This window comes from Protopterus annectens, chromosome 15.part0 (assembly GCF_019279795.1).
Source record: "Protopterus annectens isolate FY-2018-M chromosome 15.part0, PAN1.0, whole genome shotgun sequence".
NCBI classification, from domain to species: Eukaryota; Metazoa; Chordata; order Ceratodontiformes; family Protopteridae; genus Protopterus; species Protopterus annectens.
The window spans coordinates 675,270,497-675,286,010 of record NC_056749.1 but is presented as its reverse complement, the minus strand read 5'-3'; the positions used below and the strand labels follow the sequence as shown (position 1 = coordinate 675,286,010).

At 37.9% G+C, this 15,514-nt stretch overlaps 1 protein-coding gene across 1 annotated transcript in view; it reads right to left on the bottom strand.

The window, feature by feature from the left end:
- MCF2 (MCF.2 cell line derived transforming sequence) overlaps positions 1-14,492 on the bottom strand; it is a 1,891,050-nt gene extending 1,876,558 nt beyond the window's left edge. The window contains exon 1 of the mRNA XM_044057533.1: positions 13,954-14,492. Coding sequence (XP_043913468.1) covers positions 13,954-14,050 — 97 coding nt within the window. The 5' untranslated portion in view covers positions 14,051-14,492. The remainder of the gene's footprint in view (positions 1-13,953) is intronic.
- Between the last annotated feature and the right edge of the window lie 1,022 nt (positions 14,493-15,514).

The following is a 15,514-nucleotide window of genomic DNA, read 5'->3' as shown; positions in this document are numbered from 1 at the left end:
GCAATGTCATGCACCTCAGAAGTCAGGGTATTGTCTCCAGATCTAAGGATTTAACAGCACTCTACTCAAACCTCATCTGAATACTAATACAGTATAATGCTTCCTTTTGCATATACCTCACCAGACACCTGCAGCAGCTGGACAGACCACTGGTGTTTCAAACCAAGAAAATACAAGTCCTACAAACCATACCATGACATACATGGATATACTGAAAGCCCTGTTTCTGAAATCTGTATTGGAAAGGAGGAGGTGACTTGTGGCTGGACTTCAGGGCATTTCTGACCCTGCCCTGATGTGTATACTGTACATCTGCAAATCAGCAGAGTCTGTTGAGAGGAAGATGGTAAAAGTAATGTCCCACATGCTGTTGTAAAATGCTCACACACACACACACACACACACACAGTTGACTGCAGTGAGAGCAGAACCCCTACCCAAGTACACAGACTACATAACTCAGTACTTTACACAAGCACCACAACACAAGTCTGACTTTTACATGGCTGCAGGTTAGCTTATAGTGGATGTCATCAGCAGTGCATGTTGGAGAAGTTGGGAGGCCTGCATAAAACACATCTTTTGGCATGTGCAAGTATGAAAATACTAATCAATTCATGGGATTGGAGCAGTAACTGCCAAACATACACTTCTGCTCTTCTGGCTAAACACAGACACATACACATGTCCAGTTGACTGCACTGAGAACAGAACCCCTTCCTAAGTACACAGACTACATAACACAGTACATTACACAAGCCCTACAGCGCAAGTCTGACTTTTACAAGACTGCAGGTGAACTTATAGTAGATGACATCAACAGGCCATGTGAGAGACAATGTTGGCAGACCTGCATAGGCTCATAGTTTGACATGTACATAGGAGGCTACTAGCCTAATGGCCCTAGAGTGTTTAAAAGCCTAGCTGTGTAAAAACACAAGCACCCTTATTAAGCATATCAGAATGGTCATTGTTAGCAGAGCAATTTTGTGAGCAGCACCAACTGTACCTGTTCATGAGGGACACAGGTGCCATGGTGCCATCCCAGAGGTGACTTTACAATCACCCAACCACTAGTCATGGTTGTGCTTGAATAGGGTCATTGAGGAGCACTGATTCACCCACAGTGGGAGCCTATATGCCTATTACAGAGGAGTGTGAGTCATTGGGGGATATCTCTGTCCCCCAGCATGTTCTATTTATGTCACATGCTAGATTGAGAACCCTGGGCCAAGTTATTCTTGTACCATTTGATTTGAAGATGTGCAGCATTTCTAGTAGGCCTGAGACTGCTCTGTAGGCCAGGTACAGGTCACCTCTCAGTAGCCTGCATGATACTGAGTACACTGACAGGTTTTTCAGTCTTTCCACATATGTCATGTTTGGAGACCCTGGTGTCTCCCAGGCACAGCTCTGTGTTTTCTCCAATTGTTGCAGGTGTCTGGTGTGGTACAGACAGAAGGGAGCATTGTACTCAATTAGTGTTCTGATAAGGGTAGAGTACAGCAGAGATATGACCACCCTGGTCTTGGAGGCGATGTTAATATGTATGATGTGTGCAGTGCATAATGTGTGTCACCACTATGGACACAAGTGTAGATTACTTTCAACATGTGTTTCCAAGTCTCATAACACAGTGTTTGAGCTTAGAGGGATGCTATGTATATCATAATTAGCAGGAGTACTTCATTGCCAAAGGGACAATGAGCCATTGTACACCTTAAGGTTCACTTCATAAGTTTAGCACCAATCATTTGTGTGTGGCAGCTCCTTCTGTAATATGCTGCCATCATTGGGGACTCTGTATTAGTGCATCCTGTTACCAGTCATCTGCAAACTTGGTAAACCACAGGCCATCTACCATTGCCTGCATATCAGACAAGTAGTTTGCAAACAGTTTATGGCCCAGCACAGATCCTTTTGGTATCCTAATGGTAACCGGCTACTGGTGGAGGTGCAGTCCCCAACTTTGAGAGTGTGTGTTATGTCAATGAGCCAGCTGCCTATCCCTGTACTACTGTATGGCTTAATTCCCACATGGGAGATCTTCACTGTGACACATGAATGGAGGATAGTGTTAAAGGCCTTGGATAAGTCAACATAGGCAGTATGTCCTGTTATCCCTCATCCAGGTCAGTGGGGTCAGTATCCAAGAAGTCCACAAGGTTTAATAAGCAAGATCTACCCTTGACAAAAACAAAATGGGTAGGGTCAAGTGTGTTGAAGGTCATCTATGTCCATCTGGATATGGTACATGCTGATTCCTTCCCTAGCCTTGCAGATAAGCATTTTTAGACATATGGGTCAATAGTTGCAGTTCTGCATGTTACCATACTGATATGCATTGCATAGCACACATTTGATATTACATTTTGCACTGTGGTTGATATATGTGTGGAACAAAATAGAGACATCAGGGTTGAAGTGCTTGGTGGAGACTGGCAATGGATGTATTGTAAGTATGTGACATATTGTTAGATAGGGCCCTCAGTTTGTAATGTTTACACATGCAATTTCATGTCATGCACTGGAAATGGACAGTAATACATCATAATATAAACATTTCAATAGTGCAACTAGCAGCGGGTTTCATCAACAATTAGCAAAGTGCATATGCATGCGAGATACACAATTGCTCTTAGCTAAGCAGAAAACAAATGCGAGCCAAATTGCTAAAGCCTGACAGTTTGTATTGAGTCTATGAAATACACCTGCTGCTTAAATGACTCTGTGGCAGCACATGTTAATTCACTGATACATTCCTGTTTTGGCCCAGCTGGTACTAGGTTTGAATACAAGTGTATCTAATAATCTAAAATACTTTTCATTACAGAGTGATAATGCACTGACATGACATGTTTACATGAAATGTGCTGCTGTGTGTTAGCACAGCAGGTTTAAGCGGCATTGCTCAGTGGTAACTGCAACATTTTGCCGCCGCTCACAGTCACTGTGCATTGGTCCAAAATGTAAAGGGATCCATTGCTTTTTCTGAATCTTATGCATGTTGCATGCGATTCTATTTTTTGACGAAATTAAAGATGTTAAAATGGGGTAGATAGGAAAGTGGTGAAATGGGAAGCAAGTAGGGGGAAGAACAAAATCTGACAGTTAGTACTGAGTCTCTGAAATACAGCTGCTACTTAACTGACTCTGTGGCAGCACGTGTTAATGCAGTGACACATTCCTTTTGGGGGCCAGATGGTACTGGGTTCAAATACAGCTGTAAGTAATACTTTTAGCTACTTTTGCATAACCATTGATGCATGTTGATGTATGATGCACACCATCATGCAATAATGCATTACAAATACAGCTGTAAGTAATACTTTTAACTACTTTTGCATAACCATTGATGCATGTTGATGCATGATGCACACCATCATGCAATAATGCATTACAAATACAGCTGTAAGTAATACTTTTAACTACTTTTGCATAACCATTGATGCATGTTGATGCATGATGCACACCATCATGCAATAATGCATTACAAAAAAGAAACGAGGAAGGCAGGACCATGGTGAAATGGGGAGCAAGCAGGGGAAGAACAAAAGGAAAGCAGGGCAGGAATGTGCAGGCAGGAATGTGCAGGAGGGAGGTTGGAAAGAACCATAGCTATCCATTTCTTTAACAGTGTAACGGGAGCAAATCTACAAAATATTAACTGAATTTGGACTGTCACTGTTTTTTTTTTTTTTTTTTGTGGGTTAGGTGTCCTTTTTTTTTCTTGAGAGAGAGATAAATGTTGGGGAAAGGACATAGGAATGTCTTGGTGAGGTAAGTTGGGTAGGTGAGGAGGCAACTACAGGCAAACAAGACAAGACAAGAGACAGGGACGGTGATGGACACAAAAGGATGGGCGACGCCATGATTGGAGTGGGAGTAGTCAAGCTCAAACCCATGGTCATCAAGCTGGGTGACCGTGAGAATCGAGTTCTCATCCACTGGACTGTCATCACAGTCACTTCACTCCACCATGGCTGGAGTGCCTGATGTTAGTGTCTCCTTCTCCTCCTGGTATTATGTAAAATGAGGAAGAGCAGCCTCTCCAGGCAGCATAGGCATGCACACAATGCAGCAAACAACCCTATGTACATATATAAACATGCATGCATGCCAACAAAGCATGTCCACAGCTAGTGGAATTTGGCTTTGTTAGCCTGAATCTGTCAATAAAGACTTAAAAAAGGATAAAGCCATGGACATTCAGAAGCCATACAGCTGAAACACTTGATGTCTTTAAGGGGTCATTTGCATATATCCCATGGACCTCTATTTCAGGAGATTTAAGCTATCACACAGTGAAAAGTCTAGCTTGGCTAGGTTTTTCTTGTAGTTTTTACTTATTGGGTTGTAAAAAAATGACTTGTGTTACATCAGGCTAGCTTTTAGTTATATGCTAGGCTCGTTATTATGTATGAGGTTGCCAATCATGACTTATGATGCAGTTTGTTTTTATGCATATATTAATTTTCCATGGGTTAAAGCTGTTATTGAAGAGATGATCTGATGAAGTCCAGTTGTTGGACAAAACTGCTCATCATAAATTAAAGTTGAGTTATACCAGTGACGAAGCCTGTTTGAGTTTGTTTCTTCAGTACCTTTATAGAAGAGGAATTCACATCTGAAGTTCTGGACTGTTTATTACTGTTGTTTAGTATTGTAATGTTTAAGTGTTTTTATTTTTCATTGTTTACAAATAACAAGGAAGTACAGTCAGTCCTATATATTCATGCTGTGACAGCTATCCCTTTGCATTTCTGTTGTAGTTTAAGAAATAAACTTACAAGCCTGAGTACATCATGAACCATGTGCTTCCTGGAAGGCATGTTTGTTTAGGCTTGTAATAGCAGATAACATGTTGCCTTCATTAATTTTAAACTTTCAGAACACCTGTAGGACAGCAGTGTTCCATTTATAAATACATGAGAATCTGCTGCTTATTCTCCCGCCGGTTGTATGTCAACTTTAGAAATGGTTGCAACTACTTTATAAGGCTATGCTTAAGGTACTCAACCTTTGTATACAAGATTACTTCTAAATTGATCCAGATTGCAAATACATCAGAGTGCACCCTGCTAGCAGTGATTGTATGTGTACTAATTCAAAGTAATGGATCTGGAATCTAAATCTTTAGCTTCAAGAAAGATAGTCAACTGAATTTTTCAGGTTTAGGGCTAAATTACAATTTAACATTTAAATTACCACGATTTTTAACTGTGGATGTAGGCTGATAGAGTTCCAAGCAAATCTACTGCATGGAAAAAATGTAGCTGTAAATTTAGCAAAATAGTCAGATCAAAACGCCTTCAAAGAGGTGATTTTTGTGAAGGTGAAGCAGCTCCCATTATGCATGCATACACACATGCCTCCAGTGGATGTGTTCTCTGCACTCTTGCCACTTATTATAATTAACTACTGGCCTAGGAAAGGGAATATGCTGACAAAGACTACCATCTTTCAAAGTTCAATCAGGTCAAATTTTCATCAAATTTACCAAAGATCACTATTCATACAAGTTACTGCCTACACACTCAGACATTTAAACCAGCTCTTATATGGCTGTCTCTCATGAAAAGAGGGTGCACCCAGTATCTCATGCAAAAATGTAACTAGATAGCATCACATGAAAAGGAAGAGAAGGAAATTTATAAAAAAATGTAATGAGAAGTGTAACAGTCTACCGAAGAAAATGAACACGTTCATTCACTGGTTCAAAACTATACATGAAGGTATATCTGCCTTAATTCTAAAGGATAGAAAACCATACAAAAAAATCACGGGCAAATTTATTAAAGTTGAAAAATCAGATAGACAAATTTTGTATGTCTAACCTGTTACATGCAAACCATATTTGTATAACAATTTGTTTTGCAATATTTTTTTCAACCTTATGTGTATTGCAGTCATCTTTGAGGATAGTTTGCATCTGGTTTAAATCCTGTCTTCTCATCTACTTTGTTACTGTGATAAGTAAATTTTGACTTGCAGATATTTATATGCTTATTTAAATCCCTGCTGAAACTCTATTATAAATAAATTGAAAAAGAAAAAGACAAATACCTTTAATTAATCTTAATTTATTTTAAATGACTGTCTTTTAATATTTATTAGCAGCATTTTCTGGACTTACCAAAATCTTTTTTCACCTTACTAATGTCTACTAGCCTAAAATTTAGCATTTGTCTTCATTACTGTCACCTTAAACTATGCATATTTATATGAAGGCATTGAAATATTGATATTGTAGCTCTTATTCCTTCATATCACCTAATTAACATGGAGTCATATATTAATAAACAGTGAGGACAGCTGCAACGGGTTAATTCGCTCTTGTCCCTTCGATTAATAAGTTCTAATTTCCCTCTTAAAAGAGCCTACTCAAAACATGCCTCTACACCAACCATCTATGCAACTGTAAGGGTCCCTCCTAAAGCCTCATCCACATATTGTCGTATATTCCCTGTCTCTGTCCCTGCTCAACATATGCAACATGCTCTAAAAAAGCCTCTATATGTGTGTGTGTGTATATATATATATATATATATATATATATATATATATATATATATACATACACACTCACACACATATATATGTATGTGTATGTACATGTATGTATACATGTGTCATACATCTATACTTAATATATACTCTTTTACATTAGAGAAATACCTTGCAACACTCTACCCATGTTCTCTGTCTATGCTCATTGTATATATTGTATATTTTGTTTGTTCATCCCAAAATAGGCAATGTTCACATATGGTATATCAGCTGCTAAAACTTCTACTGCCTCTCACTGTTGCCATCTTATATTTTTCACTCTTAATTTCTACTGCATTTATTTTGTAATTGTATTTCTGTAAGTTGTATGCTATTTATTTTGTAATTGTATAAAGCTTTTCTCACTAGGCCTCCGCTGAAAATGGACACTTGTTGTCCAGTCGGACTATACTGGCTAACAAATGCTAAATAAATAAATAAATAATTGGAATGGCAACCACATAAAATATTTTGGCTTTTATAATGAAATCAGTTTGTTCGTTAATTGCCTAATCCTGATTCTGAAAAAAAAAAGAAACAGAAAACAAATACGGAAAATGGCTGGTATAATTTCTAACAATTGTTCTGGTCATTACTTACATTTATAGTCTATTATCAGTTTATTGTGGACAAATGCAAATGATTAACACTGTAACACAACTTTATACTAACAGTAAATTGCAATACAACTATAAAGGAGGATGAACTGCATTTATAAGTGTGTATTGGACTTTTAAATTAAGCTTGAATATACATTTTTCTTCAGAATCAAGATTAATCAATCAATGTATTTACTATCTATCAAACTTCACGGTAAAATCTAAGGGACTTTATGTAGTTGTTACTTAAAGATGTATTTGTTAATCTGAGGAAGGAGTGTAAATAAACCTGCTGCATCCATTCCTCCATTTAATGTTGTTTGGGCAATATTGTCTCAGTGTTTTCCTACAAGTAGACAGTTATCACATTAGACCTGCAGAGTGTACAGGCATTTGTCCAAAAGTATCATTTTTTAGATTAAACTTTTAAGCACATATATAATCTGGACCCCATTGTAGTTATTTATCTATGTATTTATTTTTTTTACAATAGCAATTGCTGAAACTTTAGCATTCAAGATAAATTAGTTTTAAACACATATAATTTTCCTTTAAATCCATCCATCCACAACCCAGTTTTCCCATTTTCCGCATGCGGTCATGTCTGTCTTTATTTAATATTTATTAGCACTAGTGTCTAGATCCAAGGTGGGGAGGGTTGGCATAATGGTTAAGGTCTTAACCTCATAGATACAAGGTACAGGGTTTGATTCTGACCTCTGGTTATTGACTAGGCTTGTAACAGTCTGCTGAGTGATAGCCCATTGTTTACCTACATGCTCTCTTTCCCTTTGAACCTCTTAGTGACCTTTCTATGACTGTATGTAGCTTGGAATGGGGAGGGGGAGAGGAACAGTTGAATACTTGTGATGAACATAAATGCACTTCCTAAGCTGAAAGGTTTGGTCCATGTTTAAGTGACTGTTGGTACCCCTGGGTATAGCAATCTTTGGACAGGAAACCTCCATGTCTGTATTTGTTATTAAAACAAAACAGTGTAAGAAACTTCTTTGTATGGAAGATTTTCAGTCCATATATCTCGAGTTAATCACTGTATATTAATCAGATCAGACAATAGTAGCAGAAGTAGTGAACTTAAACTAGTCTTAAGTAAAAAGTTGAAAATCCTGCCTGCCTTGCTTGGATTACTTTTGAATATTTAGTAATTCTGTACAATATTTCATATTTTTTTTTTTTACTTAAGACTAGTTTACGTTCACTACTTTTACTACTATTGTCTGATTTGATTAATATACAGTGATTAACTAGAGATATATGGACTGAAAATCTTCCACACAGACAAGTTTCTTACACTGTTTTGTTTTTGGACCCACTACACTTGTTTAGTGGGTTGTTTGAGGCTTCACGGATACCACGGAGATCACTTGTTTTTTTTTTTTCATTTGTTATCAAAAGAGCCTGTCCAATTATACAGGTTGATAGAAACTACACTGCATTGTCCAAGACAGGGGTACTGTTGGTACAGGCAAAGACCCATCCACAACAACCTGTGTGGAAAACAACCACTAATGTCTCAGCCGACAGGGTCATTCCTGACAGCCTGCTGAATGAAAACTTTTACTCACCTTTGTCAATAGCTCTCAGCAGCATTCCAGATATTTTTCTCATTATCCACATCAGATACTGTTTGTGACAAAGAAGTTGTTTATGATCTATACTTGATCTAGGGCACATTCCCATTGGATTAGACAGCATTCTGAATAAGCCCTGGATGCAGGATCAAGCTGCAGATATTTATTCATTTCAGCCCCCCATTGTGCATTTAGCAGATATTCCTGAAAGTGTTTACCATCTTCCTCAGTAACGCACTACTGATTCACCCAAACTGGTTATTTATGGGTGACTTCTGCTAAGAGATTTACAAGCAACCAGTTGAAACTTCAAAGACCATAATCTCAAACTTCTGTGAATTTGGAAACAAATGGGCATTTAAAGTATACTTTCTAAAATTACCACCTTACCACCTCTAAGACTGTTACTCCTCAGGAATGGGGCAAATTTGATCCCTATTTTATAAATTCTGGGAGTTGAAATTATGGTCTTCACAATTATGACAGACATTTGTTTCTGAATAGCACATTTCATGCAGTGACTAGATTCTCTTCTTGAAACAGCACAGAAGTTTGGATTTGGAGAATAAATTAGAATTTCCTGGATACTGGGGAATTGAAAGTTGGGGTATGTGTTCAAAAATCCTGGCTATGTCGCTGCAACCGTAGGGGAAATAATGTCACAAGAGGGGAAAATGAAACCTGTAAATTGTCATACCAGATGACCTAACAGTAATCACAGAAGCAAGGGGAAATCAATGAATATTAGGAAACATGGAGAAGGGCATCACCACCAGAAAAGAACAAGTTATTACCACCTCCTTAGGACATTTGTAAGACCCCCCCTCTATACCAGTATTTGCAATCATATCATCATAACAGGCAGAATATAAGTACCTGAACACCCATGCCCAAGTCTACACCTATGCCATAAAGCAACCCTAGGGTATTAACACCTGCCACATACATCTGGGGAGCATGGCTATGCTTAAAAAGCCCCCATCTGGTCAGTATCCTAGAAATTACTCATGAACCCTTAACAGCATAAGGTAGCATGAAGACAGTTCATCACAGTGCATCAGAAATAACACACCACTGGCACAGGAAGCTATATAAGAATAATGCACAAGTGCTTAACATGTACAAACAGGGAGAAGACAGACAATGACATAATAGCAATGTTTAAGGCAAGTAAACCAAACATTCTATGTATGTACCCTCTTTTCATAAAAAAATGTGTTACAACAATAATATACAATTGAATGTTACAACATAAATACCTTAAAGAGGGCACAAGGAAATATCATTTCACAGAACCAGTGGTCAGTGAATGCAGTAATTTTTATGACAAGGTAATAAGATCAAAACAGTAACTGAATTCAAGAGTACACTGGAGAGGAATAATATAGCATTAAGAGATATGGAGAATGTAATACAACAAAAAGGAACTGCTAGCTAAATCAACTCTGCAATGTATATAATACGTAAAACAGGTGGTATATGGCATTCATTGCAAGCTTTTGAATATATAAAATGTTGCTAATAGGTATGGAACTCTGCTACTCTAATTGCATCAATCAGCTATTCCATAAAACTACATTACTATATTGTCTGTGTAAACAGGGCATTCTAAAAAGATAAAATTAATACTCCAAGAAATGTACTTTCTCGCCTGTATGAGTTTTTGCTTGCTAGTTTACCAAGATAGGTAAACTAAGCAAAAGCCCCACGGAGGCCTGGGGAGAAAAGTTTGACAAAGTTACAGCTTTTTGCAAAATAGTAGATGAAAATTACCCAAAACACTAGAGATTGTTAGTTATCACAAGGCAATAATGAGTAAGTAAAGAGTAAAACTCAACCTTTTAAATAATAAAATATACACAAGAAATGTTAAAATAATTAAAAATATGTATGTACGTATGTATAGACAGGTAGCGGATTATTAACTGTCTGGACAGAATTATTAGAAGGAAAGGAGATATGGGAATTACAATTCCAAGAGGATACTGAAATAGATATTTTGACTCAGAAACAATTATTTGATGTTACATTGCACTGTACATGACAGTGGGTTATTCATCTCATACTCAGTACAAAACACTTGCTTAAAATCCATTATACCTGACAAAACACAAAGTTTGGCATGATGTTCCAAGAACACAAATTTTCTCCCCACTGACAGCTGTTTCATGGTCACAATGTATAACTAGCAACAGCCCCACAAAATAATAACATATTTATGAAAACTGTAGCTATAGTTTGTTTATTACATGCATATTACCAAGCTGAATAATAGACAACTACCATTCTGTATTCTAACTGGCTTAGAACAGACATTTTGGAAAATACATAGAATTTGCACCTACGTTAAATATACTACACTTGCAATATTCATGCCTATACACAACAACTGTCAAGCTATATATATTTACTCTTGGCTACCACTTGCATGGGCCAATTATAATGCTAGGATAAGCATATATAAGTAGTTAATTAAATATTTAACCAGTTTCCAGTCCAGGAAACCATTGACTTGCTCAAGATTACACATTAGGAAAAAGGGAATCAAACCTTATAACATAGGAACTAAAGCTCACACATTAACCATCTGTACCAACTGCCAGACGTAAACCTTTATTTTTTTTTTTTTGTTCCTGTCAATGAAGAATACGATTTTTTTTCCTTGAGAACAGTAGGTATGATAACAGTTGTAAAGCATCCTGCAACAATGAAGTTTTTCTACAAACCTTGTATCACGTAGTACAAAAAATGTTGAAATCAGGTGTGGCAACACAGAATAAAACTTTGTGTATCCCAAAGCAAAAGTCTAACTACACAGTACTAATTTCTTCATAAGACAATTAGAGTTAAGTGACTTAAAGCATAAAGTAAACTGTTAAGCCAGCAACAATACTAATACCTTTAATATTTCTATGCTTTTTTATCAGCAAGTAGCAATCATATAATTTTGTATCAGCTTGACAACAGGATCCATATCTGATTACTAAATGATTCATACAATGACATGATGGAAAGGAAACAGCAAATCCAAGCTAAAGTACTGTGCAACTAATACAATGTTTCTAATGTGTTGAACTGTTATTCTGAAATGATGAAGCAAATTCAGAAGAGGGAAATCCTATCTGCTAACAATTATACCACATTTTTCTACTACTATTGCTACTACTGGCTGATGTCCTATAAAACTGCAGTCACACTTGCTTTAGTGTTGGCATATTGGGCGATCTCTCAATTTATTTTTTGGCAAAAAGTTATAAATACACCTGAATTTAATTCCTTATAACAATCTAATAATTTCTGCAATGAACTAAAAAAATTTCACAGTGTTTCTGAATCCAGCACATCCAGTTGTCAACTGAAGACTGTTGCAAAAGTTCAAAATAAACAATTACCTCCTGCACTGTTATGATCAACCATTTTGATTGAATGTACCATCATAGACGGATGCATAAAATATTTCATCACATGTACCTGGCCAGTGGCCACTCCAAACACAAACTCTTATGTTCTTAAAAAAGGGTGCTTGGAATTATATTTCATTATTCTTACATTAACAAGATTTATTATTCCATAAGTGCAAAGAATGTTTCTGCATTATTTTCTGTAACTAAAAACGTTTATGCAGAAGTCAAACTGTTGTGTTCTTAAACATTCAATGTAAGGTTGTAGAAGAAGAAAATAAAACAGTAGATCTGTTTAGGCATTTAACTTTAATGCTAACGTGGCATTAAGGACCACCAGTATTACTGGTATGTTATGTGACTCACAGAATAATACCCTTGTCGATGAAAGTGACGGATCAGGTGCAGTGGCACAGGACATGTACCCCCTTCACCCCTATTTTAACAGTCAAAGCCTGCTAAGTAGAGTGCTGGGATTTTCCTTCACACACACACACAATTAATCAGACCAGTTGCCAGCCCCTACAGAATTCTTAACACACAAACATTAAAGAAAAGCATGTGTATTGCTTATCTTGGAATGACTTCAGGAACTGCTTGTTGAGTTGAAGGAAGGATTAAAATAAAAGGGTATACGATAATAAAAACATACCACAAGTAATTTTGCCAACACAGGTACTGCAGCTATTTCTCCATTTATACCCAAATGAAGTTACTCCAGGCTCTTTTTTTCCATCAAGACTTTTTCAATTCCACCCTCCGCATTTAAGTGCCACCTGCTTGTTCTACTTGACCAGTATTAATTATGCACCGAGTTCTTTCTTTGTCAGAACCGCATCTTTAACCACATAGTTCCCTTCTCTATCAGAAATCACTTTTGGTGTTGTTTTGGATTTGCCATTTGCACCTCCGTTACAAAACAAATTACAGTTTTAAGGTACCTGTAACAGGTGCAGCTATTTTTTTTCCAGTTCCTGCTTCGCAGCCCTTTACTTCCTGTTCCCTTTTGTATCAGTTTCCATAATTAGAAAGGCTGCAGCTGGAAACCTATTGGTATTATAATACGACTCATTAAGTTTCCGGACTCAACCAGGGCAGAATATTTGCAGACATTATGCTTTAGAAATAATGTGCACCTATGTAAAGTTCATTTTATTATTACCGCCGTATTAGTTCCAGAATTATTTTTCTAACAGAAATCTGCTAAGCTACACACTGTCGATACTACAAATTCTTATTGATAAAAGCAAGAAAGTTCAGACACAGATGGGTTAACTCATTGTCCTAAACCGCTTTGACAGATCTATGTTAAAAGCAAAAATGTTTACAAGACAAGCGCCGCAATAATATAAGACAAAATAATCATAATAATAATAACCTCACAAAATACTGACTGGTCTATGTTACCTAACTTCATTCTTAAAAGATTATATTTCATACCTGCTAAGCTTATGTTGGTGTATGTTACGACTTACTCAGTGAACTGGTTCAAGTTCGGAGTTCGGTTCTCCTGACAGGATAATACTACATGAGCTCAGTCTTGCAATGACAGTGAAATCCCAGCCTGATATCTGCTAGTCCTGCCCTGTCCTGGATACAGCAATGCAGCAAACTTTTACGCTACCCTAACTACTGCAGCAATGTCCACATGCTAATGCAATGACACAGTGTTGACACAAGTGCACAAGCTAATGCAGCAACACAGTAGTGACACAAGTGCACAAGCTAATGCAATAACACAGTAGTGACACAACTGGACAGGCTAATGCAATAACACAGTAGTGACACAATTGTAACACAAACTGTACTCACCTTCAAGCAGGGACAGCAGTGCGGAGCTGGCTTGAAGAAAGGAGTAATAGTGTTCCATCTCAGCTTCGGTGATTTTTATTAAGTCTTGGCGTGCCATTGCTGCTCATCTCAGTTATTTGTTTTAAGCTTCACACACTCTCACAAATTAAGAAAACAGCGATCTAACCTCTAAAAATAAATAAATGTTCATCTGACTTCAGTATCAGTTTAACATCGTTACGTCTGTATTCTGGGGGTAGCTCCAACTTTTATATTGCCATAGGGAATAACATTTTCTGGCACATCGGATAGAACCCTGGCTCTCCTGGGGGTCTCAGCGTGAAAAATGACGTGATGAAAAGTCACTCAAAACAGCAGCCCTTTGATTTGGTATTTGAAAATAGTGAAAGTTGCTGGACTGGACCACTCAGCATCTTTGTTAACACTGGATCCCGAGGGAAGTCCGGCAGTACAAAGCAAAAGCTGATCAACAACGGAGTGTCATACCCAGTAGCAAGCGTGTGCCACAATGAACCTGCCCTCTGATTGCCAAGCACTGCTTTCTTGGCATAGACAACGCCAAACAAGGGTAGATCAAGTGGCCTTCAGATGGCTTTGCAATTCTGCAACCTTCCTTTCGGCGTGCACTTGTCAGTGTTAAGTTTGGGTTTCCTTTTCCAAGCCACTCCCCTGTGGAAGTGTGCATCAGCTGAAAAGCAGAAGGAGGTGGCGGGTCATGGCAGGCTGTGTGGGTGCTGCACCTCATTAGCAAGGGAGGCTCCTGGGTTCGTCCGAGCAAGTTCCAAGTGAGGGTGCCTGCAGCGTTATGGATGTGATATTTGTAGGGCCTGCTAGGGCGGGTGTGGATGTGTTATTAGCACTCCAAATGTACCTAATATCTTGTACGTCCAGCGCTTATTGTCATTCTTATTCTTAAGGTGTTACCGAAGATGAGAACCGAACATCTAGCTGATTGAGGACGGATACCAGTTTATCAGACTTGTGCGCATCTGATGCAGCTCACAGCCGGCGAGACGCACCGCCTACATAAATGAACAGATGAACGCAGGGTGGTTGTGAGCTCAGTAAAACTAGGCAGGAGCACTGCTGTCAGAAACAATCAGTGGGTTGTGCATTGGATTAAATTAAAATATGAGATGTCAACAAGGGTGTAAAAAGGATGTGTCGCACTTAATTCTAAGCAACTGGATTAATGGAGTACCTTCATACCCTCTCAACCTCTTAGAGTGAGAAATCTGGACAAAGCCAAACATAATGGGGAGGGGGAGGGGAGGGGGGGGGGGGGCAAACGCCCAAAAATAGGCACAGATTTTAAATGTTGCTGTTATAAACGTAGAAAGTTGCTACAACAACTTGCTTTGTGTTAGCATGTTATTTTTGAAGGATATGAAGTTTGAAACTAAAATGTCTGACATTATTTAGTGACTTCAGTCTTCAATGATTTTCCAGAAAGTCTCACATTTTATTATGAACAGGTCAAAAATACAAGGCAAAAATCTGGACATTCTGAGAAAATGTGGACAGTTGAAAGGAATGGTACCTTTCTCCATGACAGATGGAC